Below are 20,366 nucleotides of genomic sequence, written 5' to 3'. Positions count from 1 at the left end.
AGAGGACTCAGAGAGGACCCAGAGAGGACTTAGAGAGGACCCAGGGAGGACCCAAAGAGGACACAGAGAGGACCCAAAGAGGACACAGAGAGGACTCAGAGAGGACTCAGAGAGGACTCAGAGAGGACCCAGAGAGGACTCAGAGAGAACTCAGAGAGGACCCAGAGAGGACTCAGAGAGGACCCAGAGAGGATCCAAAGAGGACCCAAAGAGGATCCAAAGAGGACTCAGAGAGGACCCAGAGAGGACTCAAAGAGGACTCAGAGAGGACCCAGAGAGGACTCAGGGAGGACCCAGAGAGAACTCAGAGAGGACCCAGGGAGGACTCAGAGAGGACCCAGAGAGGACTTAGAGAGGATCCAGGGAGGACCCAGAGAGGACCCAGAGAGGACTCAGAGAGGACCCAGAGAGGACTCAGAGAGGACCCAGGGAGGACCCAGAGAGGACCCAGAGAGGACTCAGAGAGGACCCAGAGAGGACTCAGAGAGGACTCAGAGAGGACTCAGAGAGGACCTAAAGGTGACAGAGCAGCTTCAGGAGATGGATGACGTCACCAGATGTTTGTCTGATTTTCGTATCTGACTAAAAGCCACAAACCGTCCACCAGTAAGAGTTGAACGTGAGAATCAGGAGTGTGACATCTTGCTGCTGTGCTTCGTCATGTGTCTCTGTAAGCCTTTCCTCGTAAAGAACAGACTGTTGCAGATTTCACAGCTCATTAGTCTTTCCTTCGCTGGAGTGCGAGCGGGGCGAAGCGCCGGTGGTTCCTGCTGGTTCCTGCCTGAGTGGGTCAGCAGGTGAAGTTTCAGCGTGCCCTCTGAGGAAAACGATTTGTGGCAGGTGTTGCAGTCGTGTTTTTCATCCCGCACGTGGAGCATCACGTGTTTCTTCAGCGCCGACTTCTCCGTAAACGCTTTATGGCACGTCTTACACTCGTGAGGTGTGTTCCCTTTGTGCCGGTTCATGTGTCCCCTGAAGCCGGAGACGGTGAGGAAGGACTTGCCACAGATGTCGCAGTTGTGGGTCTTTTGGTGGCTCTGAAGATGGCGGCGTAGTTCCTTCGTGGACTCGGACCGCTCCCCACACACTCCACAGAGCATGCCTCGATCGTCCACATGAGTCCAGGCGTGTTTAATCAGCATGCTCTCTGAGCCACGTAAACTGCTGCAGACTTTACAGGGCAACAGACTGCAGCTGTCGGCCTGAGGAAGCTGAGGAAGCTGAGGACTCTGGGTGTTTTCTGAAACGTCTGACTGTCGGACGTGTTGTTCAGGGTTTCTGTTTTCATTTCCACCGGGCTGCAGAGGAGGGAGCCAGGCAGACTCTGCGTTACGATCTCTGCTCCCCTCCTTGTTCTCCGCTTCTTCCTCCTCCAACTGGCTGTTTGTGTTCACCATCTGCTCCACACATTTAGTGTTTCTGTTCCCATCAGACTCCAGCAGTGAAGGAAACCTTGGATTAGAGTACCTGCCATCGTCAGCGTTCATCGTGTCCCCGTCTTCTGTCTGTCTGTCTGCGTTTTGTTTGACCTTTTGCTTCTTGGTGGTCTTCCCAGGTTCAGGGTTTCTGCTCTGCTTCAGACGGAGGTCAGACTTTCGAGGCTGCGGGGACAAGAGCTTGGTAGAGACTGGATTGCTATGATCCTCGCCGTCCTCGCTGTCCTCCGTTTCCTCGTCCTCCAACTGGCTGTTTGTGTCCACCACTGAATGTTGGACATGTTGCTCCTCCATCACCTCCTCGGGTCCGGTGTTACCGTTTTCCTTTGTGTTGGACTGAGAGGTCAAGAACGGCATAAACCAGAGCCGGGAAGGTTCTGGTTTATGATAATCGCCATCTTCGCTGTCCTCCGTTTCGTCTTCATCCAACTTGCTGTTTGTTCCTAAATCGGAGTGTTTGACTTGTTTGTCCTCCTTCATCTGTGACCTGTTTTCAGGTTTCTGAGGCTGCGGCGTCGACAGCTTGTTTTTATGGTCGTCATCATCCTCGCTGTCCTCCGTCTTCTTATGTCTGTGACGTCGTCTTTTTCTTCTCCGACCGTGTTTACTGTGGGGCAAATGGGAACGACAGAATCATTAAACAAACAGAAACACTTCAGCTGATGAACAAACTTCCTCCCTGTTAGCCCTCAGACTGCGTGTTGGGATGACTCTCAGCTACAACCAAAGTCTACTCAGGAAAACTGGCTGTTGAAGCCATTTTTGTGAACAGCTGAACTCTAAACCGGTCTCTGGACTGAAAACTGTTTCAGACCAACTAAACACGAGGCGGAGGACAGGGTGGAGGCCAGGGTGGAGGACAGGGTGGAGGACAGGGTGGAGGACAGGGTGGAGGACCGGGCGGAGGACAGGGCGGAGGCCAGGGTGGAGGACAGGGCGGAGGACGGGGCGGAGGACGGGGCGGAGGACAGGGTGGAGGACAGGGCGGAGGACCGGGCCGAGGACGGGGCGGAGGACAGGGCGGAGGACGGGGCGGAGGACAGGGTGGAGGCCAGGGTGGAGGACGGGGCGGAGGACGGGGCGGAGGACAGGGTGGAGGCCAGGGTGGAGGACAGGGCGGAGGACGGGGCGGAGGACGGGGCGGAGGACAGGGTGGAGGCCAGGGTGGAGGACAGGGCGGAGGACGGGGCGGAGGACGGGGCGGAGGACGGGGTGGAGGACCGGGCGGAGGACCGGGCCACAATAATCAATAAAAACATTCCAGTCATAGATAAACTGACAGATCTATTCAGAGCCCTGGGCACCAAATTAAGACAATAAATTCTTTACTTTTTGCTTCGACTCCATCTTAGATCAATCAAAGGCATCAACACTAACAGGAACTAAAGCAGCTAAACCCTTCATCGTTTCACTCGACTGCTCCTCTTCCTCTCATCCCAGAACTGATCCTGACTTTAAAACACAGAACAGTGGAACCTGAAGAACCGCTTAGAACCCTATCAGACCTTTGACCTTTGACCCTGTCTGCTGTGACACCAGAGAAAACATCTTCCATAAATTCATTTCAGATCAAATAAAACCTTTTTGTGACACAAATTGTTCCTCATCTAGTTTTATTTATATTATGGGATACATTACAGGCCTATTATCTACCCCACCAAGAAAACTTTATGGAAAAGATTTTTTTAATGTCTTATTTTAATTTATTTCCTTGGGGGACTGATGACAGTCGAGGTGTCATTTAATGGTTAAAGTAATGAACTGTAAACAAAAACACAAACATGCTCATTTATAAATAAAAATAAGAAAAAAAAATATCCAGGGCATTGAATATATTTTATTTCTAGTAACATGTCACAAAACATTGTTTCTTTTTATTTCAACAAAGAAAAACCAGAATCAAACAGTTAAATCTTGTATCTGTAACAAACAGCAGCATTAGATTCAGTCTCTGCTTCTAAGTGCTCTTCTGAAAAACATTTATTTTTGTAATAAAAACTCAGAAAGGCAGTGCCAAACGAAGGAAACGGTTCCATTTCTTCCAAATTTGTGATTGAAGAAGAAGTGTTGGATTCATTTAAACACAATAAAACTGTCAAACATCTTAAAACACTGAACTTTCCACCTCATCGGTGAGGCTGAACAATCAAACCACTGGTTTCTGAGCACCACTTCTGGTGATATGACACAAAACACTCCTGGTTTGTGTTCAAACACAAGAACACATTGCACTTCTGACATTTCCACCTTGACACACCCTTGGGGCAAAGGTTACATCGGCCCCGCTTGGCGCAGTGAAGAGGCCAGTGTCCCAAACCATCGTAGCGCACATCTGGATGGGGTTTGGGTCGGGAGGGTCGTGGGGTGTGTCCTTTCCTCTGTGAGAGGGGAGAGAGTGATGGTCGGCCGGCTTTGGACTCTGGCTTGTTGGCGTGGTTCAAGCTGTGGGCCACCGCCAGGCGGAACCTTTTCAGAGACATCGGTTTCTGGTTGAGAAGGACACAGTCCCTCTTGTAGACCAGCCAGGAATTTACAATGCACAAGTCAAGGATGTATCCAAACAGGGGAATATACCACCTGCTGGAGCGAGCCGGGGTCCTGTACAGGTGTACCAGCATGTCAGAGAGATCAGGTCCTCTCATGTGCTCCCTGTACGCAGGGACGAGTGATGGACACGGGACGGTGATCGTTGTTCTGGACTCCTCGCTCCACAGGTCGACAGCTGACAGAGGCAGGATCCCACAGGCACTGCTCAGAAGGTTCACACATTTCTTCTCAACCCATTTTACTGCCACCACCCCTTCAGCAGACCTGTAATCAAAGGCTCCACGGCCCTTTTCCATTAGCTCGCTGTCTGCCATCAGAGGAGCTCCGCCGGTGAGGTTTGGTTGCACCGCACCGATGAACCTGACACCCAAAGATGTGTGCAGGCTCTGGACCAAGCTGAAACTGGTGAAGAAGTTGTCACAGCAGACAACAGACAGCTGAGGCTGTTGGATGGTTTTACATAGTGTTGTCACTAACTTGGCTCTTAGAGGTAGCCTCTGCTCCTGGTCACTGAGGGCCACATTGAAGAACGTGGACGCCCCCTGGAACAGGAGCAAGTCGTGGATAATGCCTGATGAATCTGCTCGACAAAACACTTTGAAGCCCCACTTCCCTGGCTCGTTGGCATACTGACAGAGACTGCCCGCTCTCGTGCCTTCATATGCTACCCTGACCTCGTCGACACTGTACCTGTTGGCAGAGGGTATCAGTAGACAGCGTTCTCGAAGCATCTCAAAGAGGGGGCGGATTTTGTGAAACCGGTCTGGACTCTCATTGCTCTGCTGATTATCGTTGAAATGAATGAACCGGTGTAACACCTGGAATCTGTCTCTCGACATAATATCAGCTACGGCACTGAAGCGTGAGTCGTGGTGCCAGTAATCCTCCAGAGAAGGGAAGCTGAAAACACCCATATACAGAAGGATCGCCACGAAATCCTTCATTTCTTTAGGGCTGGTTTGAACTGGATCTGCCAGCTCCTGAGCAGAGTAGAGATTTGTATGATGAGCCACATGTTCAATCATCTCATCAGTGAAGAACATTCTGAAATACCAGAAGGGTGGATGTACAGCCTCAGGAGGTTCAAATTTAGGATTTGGAACCTCAAATTCCTCAATGTCTTCATGGTTCCAGATTCTTGTGGTACTTTGGTTCGGGCCTGAGGGGGAACTTGGGTTAGCGGTGTCCTCCATCTCCTCCAGACAAACTGTTTTCAGGGTGTGTTTGACTTTTTTGGGCTCCTTACGAGGCGGCTGTACAGAAGACCTGCTGGCTGAAGGAGCCTCGTCTTCATCAGAAGATCTGTCACTACGATCGTCTGCTTGTGTGAGCTGATAATCATCATCAGGATCACTCAGATCTGCGTCAGAGTCCTGAGGATTGGCTGGTACCAGGGCCAGAGGAACATGTGGTCTTGTGTCATAGAACGCTTTAGTGTCCATCTTGTGAAACTTTCTAAAAAGATGAAATTATAATTAATAATAATATAAAACACCAGCTAGTTATTTTGTTAAAAGGGTTTTCAGATTATTAGGATTTCTACGTTTTTTCCTGGATTTTAACTTAGATGAACTGATAAAGGTTCCTGCATTCTCCACAAGAAGTCATGAAGTCAGCTCGCGGTGGTTGTGATCCGATTGTTTTCATCGGCTCAGAACTCCCAGGAAGCTCCGCCCCCTTTCTAACGGGTTTCTTCCCGCCGGCGTCTCAGCTCTCCTGTCCTTGGACAGTTTTGTTTCCCTCACTGCGATCAGACGTGTTTATTAAACCGACTGAGACAGAACACGCTGTTTGGTGTTTGGAAATCTGATGGTGAACAATAATGAGCGAACGAAGGGAACATGTCCCGACGCCGCCCGTCTGAGGAGCACTTCCTGCCAGCCACCACAGAAGAAGAGCCTCCTGTGTCTCTGAGGTCTTTTAGACGTTTCTCACAAAGTGCTTCACAGAGAAAGCAGAGAGGTTCGATAAACGCCTGTCTGAAAAAAAAACATCTTCAGATGTTTCCAGAGTCTGCTGGGACAGTGGGACAGTGGGACAGCGGGACAGCGGGACAGTGGGACAGTGGCACAGTGGGACAGTGGGACAGCGGGACAGTGGCCCAGTGGGACAGCGGGACAGTGGCCCAGTGGGACAGTGGGACAGCGGGACAGTGGAACAGTGGCACAGTGGAACAGTGGGACAGTGGAACAGTGGGACAGTGGCCCAGTGGCCCAGTGGGACAGCGGGACAGTGGCCCAGTGGGACAGTGGGACAGCGAGACAGTGGGACAGTGGGACACGTTCCAAAGCCTGGAAGCTCCACAGGCTTTGAAACGGGTTCGAGGACCAGAATACCTCAGAGCCCTGGAGGCAGATGGAAGCTCTGGGGGCGTGGCCATGACACGCCCTATAAAACCACTCCTCCAGTTCCCAGGGAGTGAGAGTAAAGAGGCATGAAGAGGAGCTCTGTTGCTCTTCATCAACAGCCTCTCTGCAGCGACTGAAGGAGAACCAGGGAGGTTTTATCTCAACAGGTACAAAGACTGTTATAATCGTCTGAATGATTATCTCTACTTCAGACTGTGACACAACTGATCTCAGCTTAGAAATGTTTTTAAATGATACAAACACTTACAAAGTTAATAAAACAAGATGCTGATTAAAGGTTTTCAATAATAAGAGTTTGAGTCTTGATTAAAGTTAACTGCAGATAATTGTTGGACAGTTTGATTTTCAACAAACAGTTAGAAGATCTCAGAGGTTGGAAAGGAACACATCAGTTATATGTCATCAGCAGACGAGTGATATGACACATTATTATAGGATGAAAGGACATCCCCTAAAGGATGTAAATCCAATAAAAAGAGGATTGATGAAACAACCGTTTGGTCAAAAATGTTTTGTTTTATTAAAAATAGAATTTGAGTTTTTGTGCTGCAGCAAGGATCATTAATCTGTTTAGTCTTTATTACCCAGATATATTTTTTTTTAATTAAAGGTTCCATATCTTTCAAAGTTTAGCCAAAAACAGTCATGATGTCTTTGTTTTTGACTGTCTAACATGGAAATCTGACCCCCCCTCTGAAAGATTCCTTATAGCACGAAGAAGAAGAGAAATATCTTCTTCAAAGTCTGGAAACCCTATGAAGAACATCTGGATGCTCAGCTGTCACCACAGAAGTGTAAAAGACGTTGAGCTGTTGATATCCTGCGGTCTCTTCTTCTAATACTGTGGCCTCCTACAGTATGTTTATAATCTCCCTCTGACTCGGAACCAAACAGGAAGAAGTTCAGCTGAAAACGGACTTCTGGTGAACGTAGGACTGGAGGTGGACCGGTAAACTGTGCCGTCTGGTTCTGCCACAGAACCGTTACAGAGTCTGACAACATGTTTGTGTCTCAGATTCAGATTTAAATCAGATTCCTGTCAGAGTTAATACTCTCAGCTCTGCTTACCTTGTGGAAGCTTTGGTTGGATCAGAAACGTCTGAACGAGCCTTCCTGGCTTCATCCTGTTGTTCCTGAAGGAGATCCGTACCCAAACGAAAAGATGCAGATTAAATACCCTCAAAATGTCAACACAAAGACTTTGAGATGGTTTCAGCTGGCGTCTAAAAGAAAAGCAGTAAGACTCAAACCTTCAGCCGGACGTAGAGGACAGCTTCACTGAAGGAGCTGACGGACAGTTGGATCTTCTCTGGAGTTGGATTCTTCACATTTAAAGGTCTCAGTTTGTTGCCGTGACGCGCGAGGAGATCGAAAGCTTTGCCTTCCAGCACAGGAAAGTTGGACGTGAAGAAGTCCAGGAAGTTGGCCTCCTGCAGGCCAGCCGGACACCGGAGGTCAACAACGGCGGCCTTCTGAAACACTGAGAGACACACACTGTCACTCACAGGAACGGCTGGTTGTGTAACATTAAAACATCCTCTGAAAACAGAAAACAGTTTGAGTTTGAATTAAAGTAGTCAAATACAAATACATACAAATATAAATACGCCCACAGAAATCTGTGAAGTTATGATGATGATATTTTCTCCTCTGAGTCCTAAACATTTCCTGTTAACCTGCTCTGAATTTACCCGAGGCTGTTATCACATCTATGTTTGGGTCGTCCAGGATGCAGACCTTCAGCTCCACTGGTCTGTCTGCTTCAGCGCTCTGAGGCCTGGGACAGGGAGACAGGGGGGACAGGGGGACAAGGTGGACAGGGGGGACAGGGGGGACAGGGGGACAGGTTAGAGGGGGAAGCTACACAGTTTAAACCGTTGAGTTTTCCCTCCCTCACCTGGTATTTGGACACGACGGATGAGAGCTGGACGGAGGATTTTCAGGAGCAGCATCTTTAGGAGGAGGAAGCTCCTTCTGAAGATTCACCCGAGGGGAAAAAAGGACAGAAATGTTTTATTTCAAAGGGAAAATTGTTCTTAAAGAAATTTAAAGGCGAGTTGGTGTACCTTCAGCTGGATGTAGATGACCGGACTCCCGGTGGACCTGCTGCTCCTCCTGATCTCCTCTGGAGTCACGCTCTCGACCTTCACAGGGTGTAGTTCCCCGCCTTCTTCAGCTAAAACAGTAAAAGGCCGACCCCCCGCCAGCTGAGGAAAGGTGGACGTCAGCAGGTCCAGGAAGTCCGCCTCCTTCAGACCACAAGGACACCTCAGCTCATGAGGAGGGGACTTGTTCAAAGCTGAGAGAAAACAAAGACACAAACATCTTACTGCAACTGGATGGACACCAAACAATGCTGGATCCAGTCTGAAGATTAAAACCAGGATGTTTCAGTCCCTGAAACCAGCAGGAACAGATCCATACAGATCGTTTGTCAGCCCTCACAGACTCATTCTGAAAAAGCAGCTCAGTTTACCCTGAGGTAAGACCACATCCACACCAGACTCCTCCAGAATGTGGATCCTCAGATTTACTGGGTTGTCTTTAAAAGCCATCCTGTGTTGGGGATGTTTCTTCTGACTGGTCTCATTTCTAGGACAGAGATCAGGGGCAGAAATAAGAGCTGAACCTGTTTCCAACAACAACCAGCTGAAACTGTTTGAACCCTCACCTGGTGCTGGGTGCAGCCCGTACGCTTGGATCATTGTCCTCTTCATCCTTTTTCCTGAAATCCTGCCGCGGCTCTTCATGTCCTGCCTGGAGTTCTGCTGGACGCTGAAAGGAAAGGAACAAACCACAATCTGCTCACGTTTGGTAGAAAGGGATGAATTAATGGGAGGAGCCTGAGGCTCCATGAGGCGGGCGCAGTACCTTCAGACGGATGTAGAGGGCAGAATTCCCCACAGCCTTGCTGACCTGCTCCGGGGTGAAAGACTCCACTTTCAGAGGATACAGTTTTTTGGTTCTGTCCGTTATAAAAAAGTCAAAAGGTTTATCAGAAGCCAGCGGAGGAAAGATGGACCTCAGCAGGTTCAGGAATTCGTCTTCCTGCAGGCCACAGGGACACTCCAGCTCATGAAACGGGTACTTTTTAAACACTGGAACACAGAAGACATTAATGTTCGTCACATCTCGAGCTGTAGACACAAAAACTCTCAGTAAACGTTATTCTGGATCTTGAACTTGTGTGATCCTGGTAACCAGAACCTTAGTGTCTGAGCAGCTTCTCTGGTCCTGTGGACACATCCTCCATCAGGTTGTCTCTGACCTGCTGGATGTCTCTCTGATTTATGCCCTTCTTACCCCGCCACACACACACACACACACACACACACACACACACACTCCCCCGCCCCGCCCCTTGGAGGACGACTCCATATTGGCAGGTCTGTTGTGGTGACATCATCTTCCTTTTTCCTAACGATCTCTGAGGGATGTTCACAGTTCTGGGATGTTTTTTATAACCTAACCCTGATCTGTCCTTCTCCATAACTGTAAGGAGAGTACCTTGGTCTTCATGATGTCTCAGTCTGTTGAACTGGTCTGGATTCTGGGGTTCAGCTGGATAAGTACTGAGATCATCTGACTCTCAGGACGTGACGGTTTAATTTAACTTCTGAATCAGACTCACCAACATTTGAAAGCACCTGGATGTCCCAGTCCCTTAAGATGCAGATCCTGAGGTTCACCAGGTTCTCCAGATCTTTGACTGCAGGTCTGCCCACATTCACAGGATCCGTCTGGACTGCTGGAGGAGAGAACCTGCAACAGTGAAGGTCCCCTGGTGAAGGTCCCCTGCTGGGTTAGAAACCTGTCTGTTCACAACGAACCAGTCAAACGTTCTGCTTCTACAGAATTATTCCAGTAAAACGTCCAGTTTGACTCTTTGCTGCTTTGTTTTCCTCAGTAGATGGTATCTCCTCTTTAACAGTGGAAACATCTAACAACCAGCTCAGAAACCAAGGACACAGCAGAGTCCTCCTGGAAACATGCTGAAGGGTTTTAGTACAGATCTGCTTCTGATCGGTGTCATTTCATGCTACTAAACCTTTTAACTGTGAAAATCTTTTAACAAACAGCTGAACGAACTTCTTCGGATCAAAATGTCCTCTGACCTGGAAACCGTCCCGTATTCCTGCTCCTGCGTCGGGTTTTCCTCGCCGTCTTTCCGGACTTCCTTCTCTGTGGGATCTTTGAGGTTTTCCAGATTCCAACTGTTCCCCGAACCTGAACACAAACGCCGTCACTTTTACGGCCTCCATGTTGTAGTTTTCAGGCGTGCATGAAGTGGAGCACCTCAGGGATCTGCTCTGGGTTAGTCCTTACTCTTCATTGGTTGGTTAACTTTTCTACACATTTTCTTTTTAAATGAAACTAACTTGTTGTTTTAATAAAAAAGGTTCCAATCAACAGATTTTAATACTCAGATATGAACTAAACTGAAAGAAAAACATGTAAAATATTAATGATTACAGCTGAAAATGTAAATTATTTTACTAAACTAACAAAACAAATACACTCTTCTGAGAATCTGTGTTCCAACTAATTACTATAAAACCTCTGAAAAGTTGCTTTACTCTAAAGAAGTTTTGGTTTTCTTCAATACCAACTCAAATGTGAGTTTTTTATGTTTTCAATTAGCTTCTATCAGAAAAAGCAGCTACAGAAAAAAGTATTTCTAGTGGAAATGCAGAAAATCATTAAATGATTTGGCTGAGAAGATAAACCTGAAGGAGGAAAAATGCTAAGAACAATGCTAGCTCGAACAAAATACTAGCTAAACGTTAAAAGCAGCAAAAAGCTTGCAGCAGGTACAATTTAAGGCCTTATATCTGTGTGAATATCTAAGTTTCTTTTTCAGAACACTTCTCCCTTGGATCAGTAAAATTAAGTGAACATTTTAAAATTCTCCATATTTCTGCTGCATAAGCATAAAGCTTAATATTTATTTATTTATAGAATTGTCCGTTCAGGAGCAGGAGAAAATTTAGGCTCATATCAAACTAATTCTGAGTCTTCTGGGATTATTGGTTTTTGACAATCTCTTGATTTTTAATTTTTCTGCTAATATTAGCAGTATTATGTTAAGCAGCGTTTTCTTCCCTTTGCGTAATGGTTTTTAGCTTTCCAACTCATTCATGTGGATCATTCATCCAAAGCTTAGTAAAGTTTGACCCTACAGAGCTACAACACAACAACCAGGTGTTTTATAACAAATACTGACTAATGACATATTTTCCTCCAAAAATCAGTAAATGGTAATCTTCTACTAATTCTAGCATTCTACAAAGGAAGACTTTCCTGACACTGAATTAACAAACAGAGCTGGCTTATATATAAGGAAGAGACACTTTGTGACGTAAACTAACAGTTAAACTCTGTCAGTAAGTTGAAGACACAAACATGTTGTGTTTCTACAGCCCAGTCCTTTAAAACGAAGGACGGGGGACACACATCAGGGGACCTGGACCCCGATGACAGTTAAAGTCGTACCGATTTCATATCTGTGCTGCTCCTCCTTGGAGAGAACGTCCCATCCTCCGGCTCCACAGACAGAAAACAGACTCTGCTCATCAGGATCTGACATTCAGGATGAATCCAAAACACAACCGGATCAGAACCCTGAAAGCCTCAAACTGGAAATAAAACATTCTTTCTAAAGGTTTCCATGTTGCATTTAAAAAAAAAAACTGTTTGAATTTCTGTTAAAATGAATTTTAGTTTAAAATGAATTAAAATGGCTGAAACTCCATCAGTTCTTGAGATAATCTTATTTTAAAACAAATAAAAAGGCATGCCAGCCGTTTACCTGTACAACACCGGTACTACCAACGACACTAAATAATTATTTCACTGACAAACAAAAACATTTGGTCACTTAAACGTGATTAGTGTTGCGTCATACATGAACGATTTGTTCAAATGAACAAATCTTTTGAGTAAACGAACTGAACCAAATCACTTTATTCACTGATTCGTTCCTCGCCGATGACTGATTCGTTCCTCGCCGATGACTGATTCGTTCCTCGCCAATGACTGATTCGTTTGCTTAGTGCTGTGCTGGAGGCTTGAAGGATGTTGAAGTTGGTCTCTGTCTGCATCTTTGAAATATGTTTATGTCTTATAAGTCAATGGGGGCTGGGCACCTTTATGGTGTATGGCACAAAATAAATAAAATAAAATAAACTAACTAATAAACTGTGTGAACTGAAGGATTCAGTGAACGAATCATTTTAATGAACTGATTCTGGTGATTCAGTTCACTCAAAGGAGCTGCCGTTCCCATCACTGTTCAGGATCTCCACTTTACCGGAAGTGGGAGGGTCTTTCGTCACCAAAAAGGGGCGGAACCTCGCGCAGAAGAAGTACCCGGATGTTTATCTGTCGTTAAAACTCGTTAACTGTTTGCTGAAAGCTGATCTGTTGCTATGGACAGAGCGGAGCAATCAATGTTTTACATTTACTTATTATTGCAAAACACTTATTAGTGCATAAATAGTTTAAGAACATCGATTATAACCTTTGAAGTAAATTATTCGCCATTAAGCTAATAAAGTTTGGGGCAGAATTACAGATTAATGATACTTTTTAATGTTGTATCTTCCAAGCAAAATGGCACAAAATACACTTTAACGAACCAGATTTCCCCCCAGATTGTGTGAGGGTTTTTTATCAGAGGAATCAGCGGATCTAATGATTGTAACCGACCTGTTGGCTCCACTTTAATGCAGTAGGGAGGCTGCAGGAGCTCCAGCTGTCTCCTCTGTCGGTCGATCTCCTGTCTGAAGGCCGAAGCCTCCTCCTCGTAGTCGGCTACGGTCCTCTCCACCACCGCTAAGATCTCCCGGGCGGCTGTGCTCAGCTTCTCGGTGATGATTCCTCTCAGGATGTCCGTTTTGGACATGTTACCAGGAGCAGCAGACGACCCGGACTCCATGCTAACAGAGCCCAGTTTAGCGGCTTTAGCATCATCGGAACATTCGCGCGGCGGAAGTTGGGAACCAGAGCGGCGGAAGGAAATGTTTCACCCGGAAGAAAAGCGTTGTGACCACGGAGGGGGAACAACAACTCCATCCCAAACAGAGAGAGAGAGAAAAAGAGATGTTTTTCTGCAGCAGTGGCGGTTCCGAGCCTCTCAGCGGGTCCAAAACCGACATGCTGAGAGGAATCATCACCGAGAAGCTGAGCACAGCCGCCCGGGAGATCTTAGCGGTGGTGGAGAGGACCGTAGCCGACTACGAGGAGGAGGCTTCGGGCTTCAGACTGGAGATCAGCCGGCAGAGGAGACAGCTGGAGCTCCTGCTGCCGCAGGAAAAACTCAACAAGAGAGGTCAGCGGAACTCACAGGTTCAAAATCAGGGGTAAAGACTCTGAAATGTGTTAAAGTTTGGGTCATCTAGTCTAAAGCAGGGCAGACTACGGAGCCCCGTGAGGGACATGTCGGAATATAAATACGATCATTTTATTTAATGTTTATTTGTATAGCGACAAGCGTTATACTCTACATTATCACATTTAAAGCCAAAGCTCATTTGCAGAACATAGTTTCCTCACAATAACTGTTTTTTTGTCAGGAGTCTTAGTTATCCTAAAATAATCTGTCCTCACCTTCGAGTTTGTGTCAAGAGAGGAGATAAAGTTCAAACTTCCTGCAGTTAGCAGACATGATGTGAAGCATCTTTGCAGCCAAATGTTGGTCTGTTACTGTAGCTTGTTTTTCTTTTGACAGGGGGCAAAATCAATAAATCCCTTTAAATCGCAAACCTGTAACTTTAAAATACAACATGGCGGCTGCCTCACTCAGAGCTGCAGTAATAAAGAGTTTATTTCCTCCAGTTTCCTCTTTGAATCAGGCGTGTTAAAGTAAGAAACATCTGAAACATGCAGGACAGTCAGAGAAACCAATCCTGCACAGTTTGATGAGATAATATTAAACCTAAAACTAACATGTAGATCTGCAGAGTAAATACTGATGAAGTCTTGTTTTGTTTGTTGTTGTTTGTTGGGCGTGAACACTCAAAGCGCTGGTCCCAGATCTGTACAGCCACGAGGTGGTGGTTGTCAGTGAGGAGCGAGAGGAGCACGCAGGTAAAACTCCCACTGACTAAACATCTGCAGGCTCTGAATTCAGACACAAACATCTGGAGTTTGGTTGTGTTCAGACGTTGAGGAAGCTGAGAGTCAGAGCCTGCCTTGGAACAACGCTGATGATGATGATGAAGATGAGAAACGGCCTGAAACCACCTCCAGACCGGACCAAGAAGACCCGAAGGACCTGGACTGTCAAATACCACCGAGGTAACAAGTTTCTGTTTTTAGCTTCTGTTCTGCTTGTTGTAACTTTAACTCCAGCAGTCATTCAGCGCTCTGCCTTCAGACAGCTGGACGTGTTCCTTTGATTTATGGCCTGTTTAATTTTATTAATGCTTCACATCCTGTGTAAGCTTTTAGGCTGAAACTTATTCCAATAAATGGGATTTCAGGACAGTAAAAAGGTTTAAAGGATATTTTTTCAAAGATGATTTCTGGATTATTAAATTAAACTGAGTTTGTCTCGTTCAAATTTAAAGCAAAGTTCAAGTGAAACCTGAGTTATTCCAGCTTTAAAAGGTGGAACTGAACACTTATAAACCAATTCAATTTAATTTAAACTGTTATTAATGTTTCAGTTTCTTAGAAACATTGTATTAATGTTTTTGCATAAGTAATATCTGAAGGGCCCTACTCTGCAGTTCTTGTCTCTACTGATACGTTTTGTGGCTGCACCACCACCTGGATGTCTAACAAACTCAGTGAAGGTTTTTAATTCTCAAAGATAACAAAGATAAACCAGAGGATGTTTTTCTGCAGCAGCAGCATCTCAAAAACCAAGATACTGAGGGAAATCATCACCGAGAAGCTGAGCACAGCCGCCCAGGAGATCTCCGAGGTGGTGGAGAGGACCGTAGCTGACGAAGAGGAGGAGGAGGCTTCGGCCTTCAGACAGGAGATGGACCGGCAGAGGAGACAGCTGGAGCTCCTGCAGCCTCAGGTCCGGCTGCACCGAGGAGGTGAGGCTGACAGACACGCAGGAAGCCTGATGTCCAGCTGAAGCTGAAGACAAACAGCCTGTTTGGTTGTGTTCAGATGTGGAGGAAGCTGAGAGTCAGAGCCTGCCTTGGAGCCACGCTGATGATGATGATGAAGATGATGAGGATTACAAACGGCCTACAACAGACTCCAGACCGAAACAAGCAGACCTGAAGGACCCGGATTATGAAATATCACCAAGGTAATAAATCCTGATTATCCCTCTCGGGAGCTTTTCAGATTCTAGTTTTAGTTGCCAACAGAATATTTCTGTGGTTCATGTTGACAAATGTTTCAGTGAAAAGTGTGTGAGCCATCCAGCCAATCAGAACGGAGGTGTTGTCGTCCTGCAGGTCCGTTTCCTCCAGAGTTCCCTCTGTCAGGAAGAGGTCTGGCAGACTTCAGATCAGTGACCTACAGAACCAGATAAATCTGAAGATCCGCTTACTGGAGGACTCTCAGATCGAGGTGCTTTCTACGGCAGGTACGTGTCAAACAAAGAAAAGTGGAATAAGTTACAACCTTCGGAGCCTTCACAGGTATCTCCATCTGTTCCAGTGTTCAAGAAAAGTCCGATCCGGGACCTGAAGTGTTCTCGAGGTCTGCAGGAGGCCGACTTCCTGAACATTCTGAGGTCCACCTTCCCTCAGCTGGCTAACAATGAGCCGTTTGACGTCTTCATGACGGATCACAGCAAGAAGTTACGTCCTCTGAGAGTAAAGTCTCTGACTCCAGAGGAGATCTCCAGGAGCATCAGATCCAGCGGGAACTCGGCGCTCTACATCCGACTGAAGGTTGTTGGACTTCTTTATTTATTCAGTCAAACGTCTGTTAGTCTCCATGAGGGGGACAGATGAGTGTCTGTCTGTCCAATGACTGCCGTCACACACATCCTTTTTATGTCCACCGGCTGCAGTCAGTCATGCTCACTAACAGGAAGTTCACGGGCCTCGTCAAGTTAAAAGACCTTCTAGAACCTCCAGCAGCATTTATCAGAGAAAAACTTGTTTTTAAAATCCTTGAAGTTGTTTGTTGTAGAATCACTCCGACCTGAAACAGAACCGATCAAATAAATCATTCAAAGACAGAATTTATTCTGACATTATTGCTGGTTTACAAACTTATAAACAATTTAAAATCTGTAGTTTCCAGGTTGGAGGCCTGATCAGTTCCTGAGGAGGAAACTGAAAACAATAACTTTGTTTTTCCAGGAAGGAAACCAAAAGAAGGAGGAAAAGAAGGAATCAAGAACCAACAAACCAACGAATGATGGAACTGGCTTCAAAACAAGGTCAACGAAACACAGAAAGGCAGAAATCACTCTGCACTTTACTGCTTGTATTAGAAGACAAAGCTGTGTCTTCAGACCGGTTTTGTCCATGTCCAGTCCACCATTTGAAGAGAAAATGTTGAATTAGAGAATAAAATTTCAGGTGGACCTTCAGAGCTGCTTAGAGTTTTTAGCTTCATATTAAACTCTTTATTTTTACGTCTCAACTGTGCACAAAGTAATTATTCTTCTCCCTGTAAACGGTAACAGAGTGGAGCTTCAGTCCTGCAGCTCGACGTCTCAGCAGGACGAGGAACCAGAGGAGGAGGAAGCAGAGAACATGGAGTCCAGCCGTGACAGAGAGGAGGCGATGGATGCAGGAGACGACTGGAAACCAGATCCTCAGCTGCTCACAAACAAACCAACCAGGAAAAGAAAAGCTAAACTGGACTCAAAGAAGAGCAAGGAGAGTAAAATATCCTGTAAAGTGTGTGGAGTCTGGTACCGCTTCCAGGGCAGCCTGATCAAACACGCCTGGAGTCACGTGGACGAGCAGCAGGACGCCTGTGGGGTCTGTGGAGACAAGTTTGGATCTGTGGAGGAGTTAAAGGAACACCTCCGAAGCTACCAGAACATTCACAGCTGTTCAGACTGTGGGAAGACTTTCGTCTCCGTCCTGAGCCTGAAGTGTCACACCGCTAAGCACACAGGAAACAGCCGGTTTAAATGTAAAGTCTGCCTGAAAAGCTTCACTAACCAGGCTTCTCTGAACACTCACTTCTGGGCTCACGTCGAAGAGAAACCGCACAAATGTGACGTCTGTCTGAAGACGTTCGGTCTGAAGGCTCAGCTCGCGGTTCACAGAAAGACGCACAGCAGCCAAGAGAAATACCAGTGTGACATCTGTAAGAAGTCCTTCAACCTGCGGCGCTCTCTGACCCAGCACCGGCTGATCCACTCAGAAGAACGCCACTACGCCTGCGCCGTCTGTGAGAAACGCTTCAAACTCGAAGGGTCATTAAAGACGCACATGAAGATCCACGCGGACAGAGACCGGACCTTCCTCTGCCACATCTGCTGCAAAACGTTCCTCTCCAAATCCTCGCTGATGGCTCACATAAAGATCCACAGCACAGAGAAGCCGTTCGTCTGCAGCATCTGCCGTAAAAGCTTCGCTGTCACCTACGACCTGAAGAAACACATGAGGGTTCACACCGGAGAGGCGCCGTACGAGTGCTCCGAGTGCAGACGCTGCTTCAGGCAGAAGACCAACCTGGACAGCCACCTTAAGATCCACTTAGGCATCAAACAGTTCATCTGCGGGGTCTGTGGGAAGGCGTGTTCTCGACGGGAACACCTGAAGGTCCACATGAGGACCCACAACGGAGAGAGACCCTACAAGTGCTCCGTCTGCGAGAAGACCTTCACCCAGAGCCACTGTCTGAAAACACACATGAAGAGCCACCAGACTGAAGAAAGCCCTGTCCCTGGTAACCAGACCGAGGAGAACCCTGTCCCTGGTAACCAGACCGAGGAGAACCCTGTCCCTGGTAACCAGACCGAGGAGAACCCTGTCCCTGGTAACCAGACCGAGGAGAACCCTGTCCCTGATTCCTCCGAGTCCTGAACTCTGTCAGCCTGAAAACAAGTGACAGACGTTACACTGATTTACATCCAAACTAGGGCTGAGACATCAGGACGTGTTCATGACTGAACGCTGTGATGATGATGGTGATGATGATGGTGATGATGGTGATGATGATGATGGTGATGATGATGATGATGATGGTGATGATGATGATGATGATGGTGATGATGGTGATGATGATGGTGATGATGATGATGATGATGGTGATGATGATGATGATGATGATGACGATGATGATGATGATGATGATGATGATGATGTCAGTCCTAATAAAACCCACATTTTGCTCACAACAGTCTTTAGCATTGCATTAGCATCTAGCTGTAGCATTTCTGCTCTGTTCTCCTCACTCAGCTGTGGGCAGTTGGGATGATGCTTCCATCTGGTTGGCTTTGTGATTTATTGCATATATTTTGCAGCCCTAGTCCAAACTTTATCAGTTTATTTCTTTAAGTTTATGTAAAAAAGTTCACATGTGAGTGTTGATGTGTGATGCTGAAAGAGCAGGAGGCATTAAAGACATCAAGCAGGTAAAGTGTGGTCAGTTATTCAATCCTCCAACATCTGAAGGTGTCTGTCCAACATGAGGGACGTGTCCCTGCGCTGCGACTCCTCGGTGAGCAGGATTCACACGAGTCTTTAAACGTTCCAACACGAGGTTCTACATGTCCGGCTCTAAACATCATGCAGAACTTCAATAATCATTCAGAAACTGGTACTTTTAAAGTGTCCTCCAGCTGAATAAATCATAAACATGGCTGCCAAGGTGGGCTGTGGCCCAGAATACAGTTTGGAATCCACAAACAGCCATTTTCACAAACTGCTCGCTCCGAACACAACTACTCAGCTTGCTGGTTGCAAACTGAAAATCCACAGATTTTCTCATGAATCTGAGTCTCCAACGAGTCTCCAACAGTCACAGAGATGCTTCAAACAGGCTCCTGGTTTAGGTTTTTAAGCAGAATAAAGTTCTGAACATTTGTTTCTGTAGATATTTTTCATCCATTTTAACCTCCTGTCCATGGAGGACAGATAGTCCCTCCCCTCAGGGTCTCCGGTCTCCTGTGGTTGGAAGAAGTCTTCAGTTTTCACGTTTATTGTGTTCTTGGAGGAGCTAACTGTGTTTGAAGCCCTGCAGATTTTGTCCGATGTTCGTTCCTTCTCCTGAAGTCCAAATAGTTCTCAGATGTTAGATTTTGGGGGAGACTGTAAACTCTTCCAGCATAAATTTATTTATATTATTGGCTGTTCAGATCCAGGGCTAAACCACTTTAGCACAAAAAGAGGTTCTCAGGTTCCTCCAGTGTTCAAAGCATAGATAGCCCGTGTGGCTGGGTTGGGGGGGCTGGTGCCCTGCGTCTCTCCCCGTGTCTCTTTGTCCTGGGAGCTGCTGACCCTGTGTTTCTCTGGTAACCCACCTCTGTGAGGACACCTTGGGGTGGTGCCGGTGTCTCCTGGGACTGCTGCTGGGTCCACCTGTCCTTCCTGCTCCTGGGTGCTGCAGATGGCGGGCCTTCTGCTTCTTTTCTTTCTTCTTTTCTGTCTTTCTATAAGACACATGCCAACACACACCTTCACACACTGATTCACAAACAGTATTGATGGTTGAAGGTCAGACAAACAGGTTACTATTACAACACTGTGGCCTCACTCCTCTGATGCTACATTCAGTCTTGATTCAATAAAGTAAATCATGTAATTAGGATTTCATCATCTTCAGATATCATCTTTGTAGAGCAAATCTGATCTGGCACATGTAGGCAGCCATCTTCTCTATATGGTATGCCTGAAATGCCATGACAGAGCAACAAAACAACTAAAAAAACAGCTGTTGTTGATAGTTTTGAAGCTGAATCAGTGACTCAGAGAAAACAGGTTAACTGTTGGTTTTATAAAACCAGATCCAGATCAGGTTTCAGCTGAACCAGTTTCCTCTGCTGCTGGTATTTAGTGAAACAGACCAATCAGAGAGGAGAAGGAAACAAACAGCAGAGTTTTGTCCTGACACACCTGTGAAGAGACTGGAT

At 46.5% G+C, this 20,366-nt stretch overlaps 2 protein-coding genes across 7 annotated transcripts in view; one reads left to right on the top strand and one right to left on the bottom strand.

Moving 5' to 3' along the window:
* The window catches only part of LOC108249818 (zinc finger protein 287), a 27,246-nt gene extending 13,888 nt beyond the window's left edge, over window positions 1–13,358 (bottom strand). The window contains exons 1-13 of one of the 5 annotated variants that reach the window (XM_017439438.2): window positions 13,061–13,348; window positions 11,846–11,932; window positions 10,468–10,579; window positions 9,984–10,150; window positions 9,224–9,450; window positions 9,024–9,127; window positions 8,829–8,944; window positions 8,419–8,651; window positions 8,250–8,326; window positions 8,044–8,129; window positions 7,603–7,832; window positions 7,421–7,485; window positions 350–2,043 (exon numbers count right to left, since the gene is read on the bottom strand). In XM_017439438.2, the coding sequence (XP_017294927.1) occupies window positions 627–2,043; window positions 7,421–7,485; window positions 7,603–7,832; window positions 8,044–8,129; window positions 8,250–8,326; window positions 8,419–8,651; window positions 8,829–8,944; window positions 9,024–9,127; window positions 9,224–9,450; window positions 9,984–10,150; window positions 10,468–10,579; window positions 11,846–11,932; window positions 13,061–13,289 (3,150 nt within the window). In that variant the 5' untranslated portion in view covers window positions 13,290–13,348 and the 3' untranslated portion in view covers window positions 350–626. Of the gene's footprint in view, window positions 1–349; window positions 2,044–3,260; window positions 5,439–7,420; window positions 7,486–7,602; window positions 7,833–8,043; window positions 8,130–8,249; window positions 8,327–8,418; window positions 8,652–8,828; window positions 8,945–9,023; window positions 9,128–9,223; window positions 9,451–9,983; window positions 10,151–10,467; window positions 10,580–11,845; window positions 11,933–13,060 lie in introns of those variants that run through there. The other 4 variants (XM_025002325.2, XM_025002326.2, XM_025002327.2 and 1 more) reach the window with 4 other exon arrangements.
* Window positions 13,359–13,369: 11 nt separating this feature from the next.
* Window positions 13,370–18,506, top strand: LOC108249819 (zinc finger protein 665). 2 transcript variants are annotated; one of them, XM_017439442.3, is made up of 9 exons: window positions 13,370–13,682; window positions 14,375–14,440; window positions 14,515–14,650; window positions 15,206–15,402; window positions 15,479–15,623; window positions 15,775–15,905; window positions 15,980–16,215; window positions 16,633–16,712; window positions 16,962–18,506. In XM_017439442.3, exons 1-9 carry the CDS (start codon window positions 13,454–13,456, stop codon window positions 18,316–18,318), a joined length of 2,577 nt encoding a protein of 858 aa, XP_017294931.1. In that variant the 5' UTR covers window positions 13,370–13,453; the 3' UTR covers window positions 18,319–18,506. The 2 variants fall into 2 exon arrangements, with proteins under 2 accessions (XP_017294931.1, XP_017294930.1); XM_017439441.3 differs by having other exon boundaries at window positions 13,371–13,682; window positions 15,203–15,402.
* The last annotated feature ends 1,860 nt before the right edge of the window (window positions 18,507–20,366 follow it).

Source organism: Kryptolebias marmoratus, linkage group LG7 (assembly GCF_001649575.2).
Source record: "Kryptolebias marmoratus isolate JLee-2015 linkage group LG7, ASM164957v2, whole genome shotgun sequence".
NCBI lineage: Eukaryota > Metazoa > Chordata > Actinopteri > Cyprinodontiformes > Rivulidae > Kryptolebias > Kryptolebias marmoratus.
Note: the sequence above shows the minus strand (reverse complement) of the source record. Positions and strands in the feature narration are given on the sequence as shown.

Coding starts and splice junctions, on each gene's coding strand:
- LOC108249819 (XM_017439441.3), top strand. CDS start 13,454: ATGTTTTTCTGCAGCAGTGGCGGTTCCGAGCCTCTCAGCGGGTCCAAA. Junction 15,624..15,774: donor GATTATGAAATATCACCAAG/GTAATAAATCCT, acceptor GTCGTCCTGCAG/GTCCGTTTCCTCCAGAGTTC. Junction 16,216..16,632: donor CGCTCTACATCCGACTGAAG/GTTGTTGGACTT, acceptor TTGTTTTTCCAG/GAAGGAAACCAAAAGAAGGA.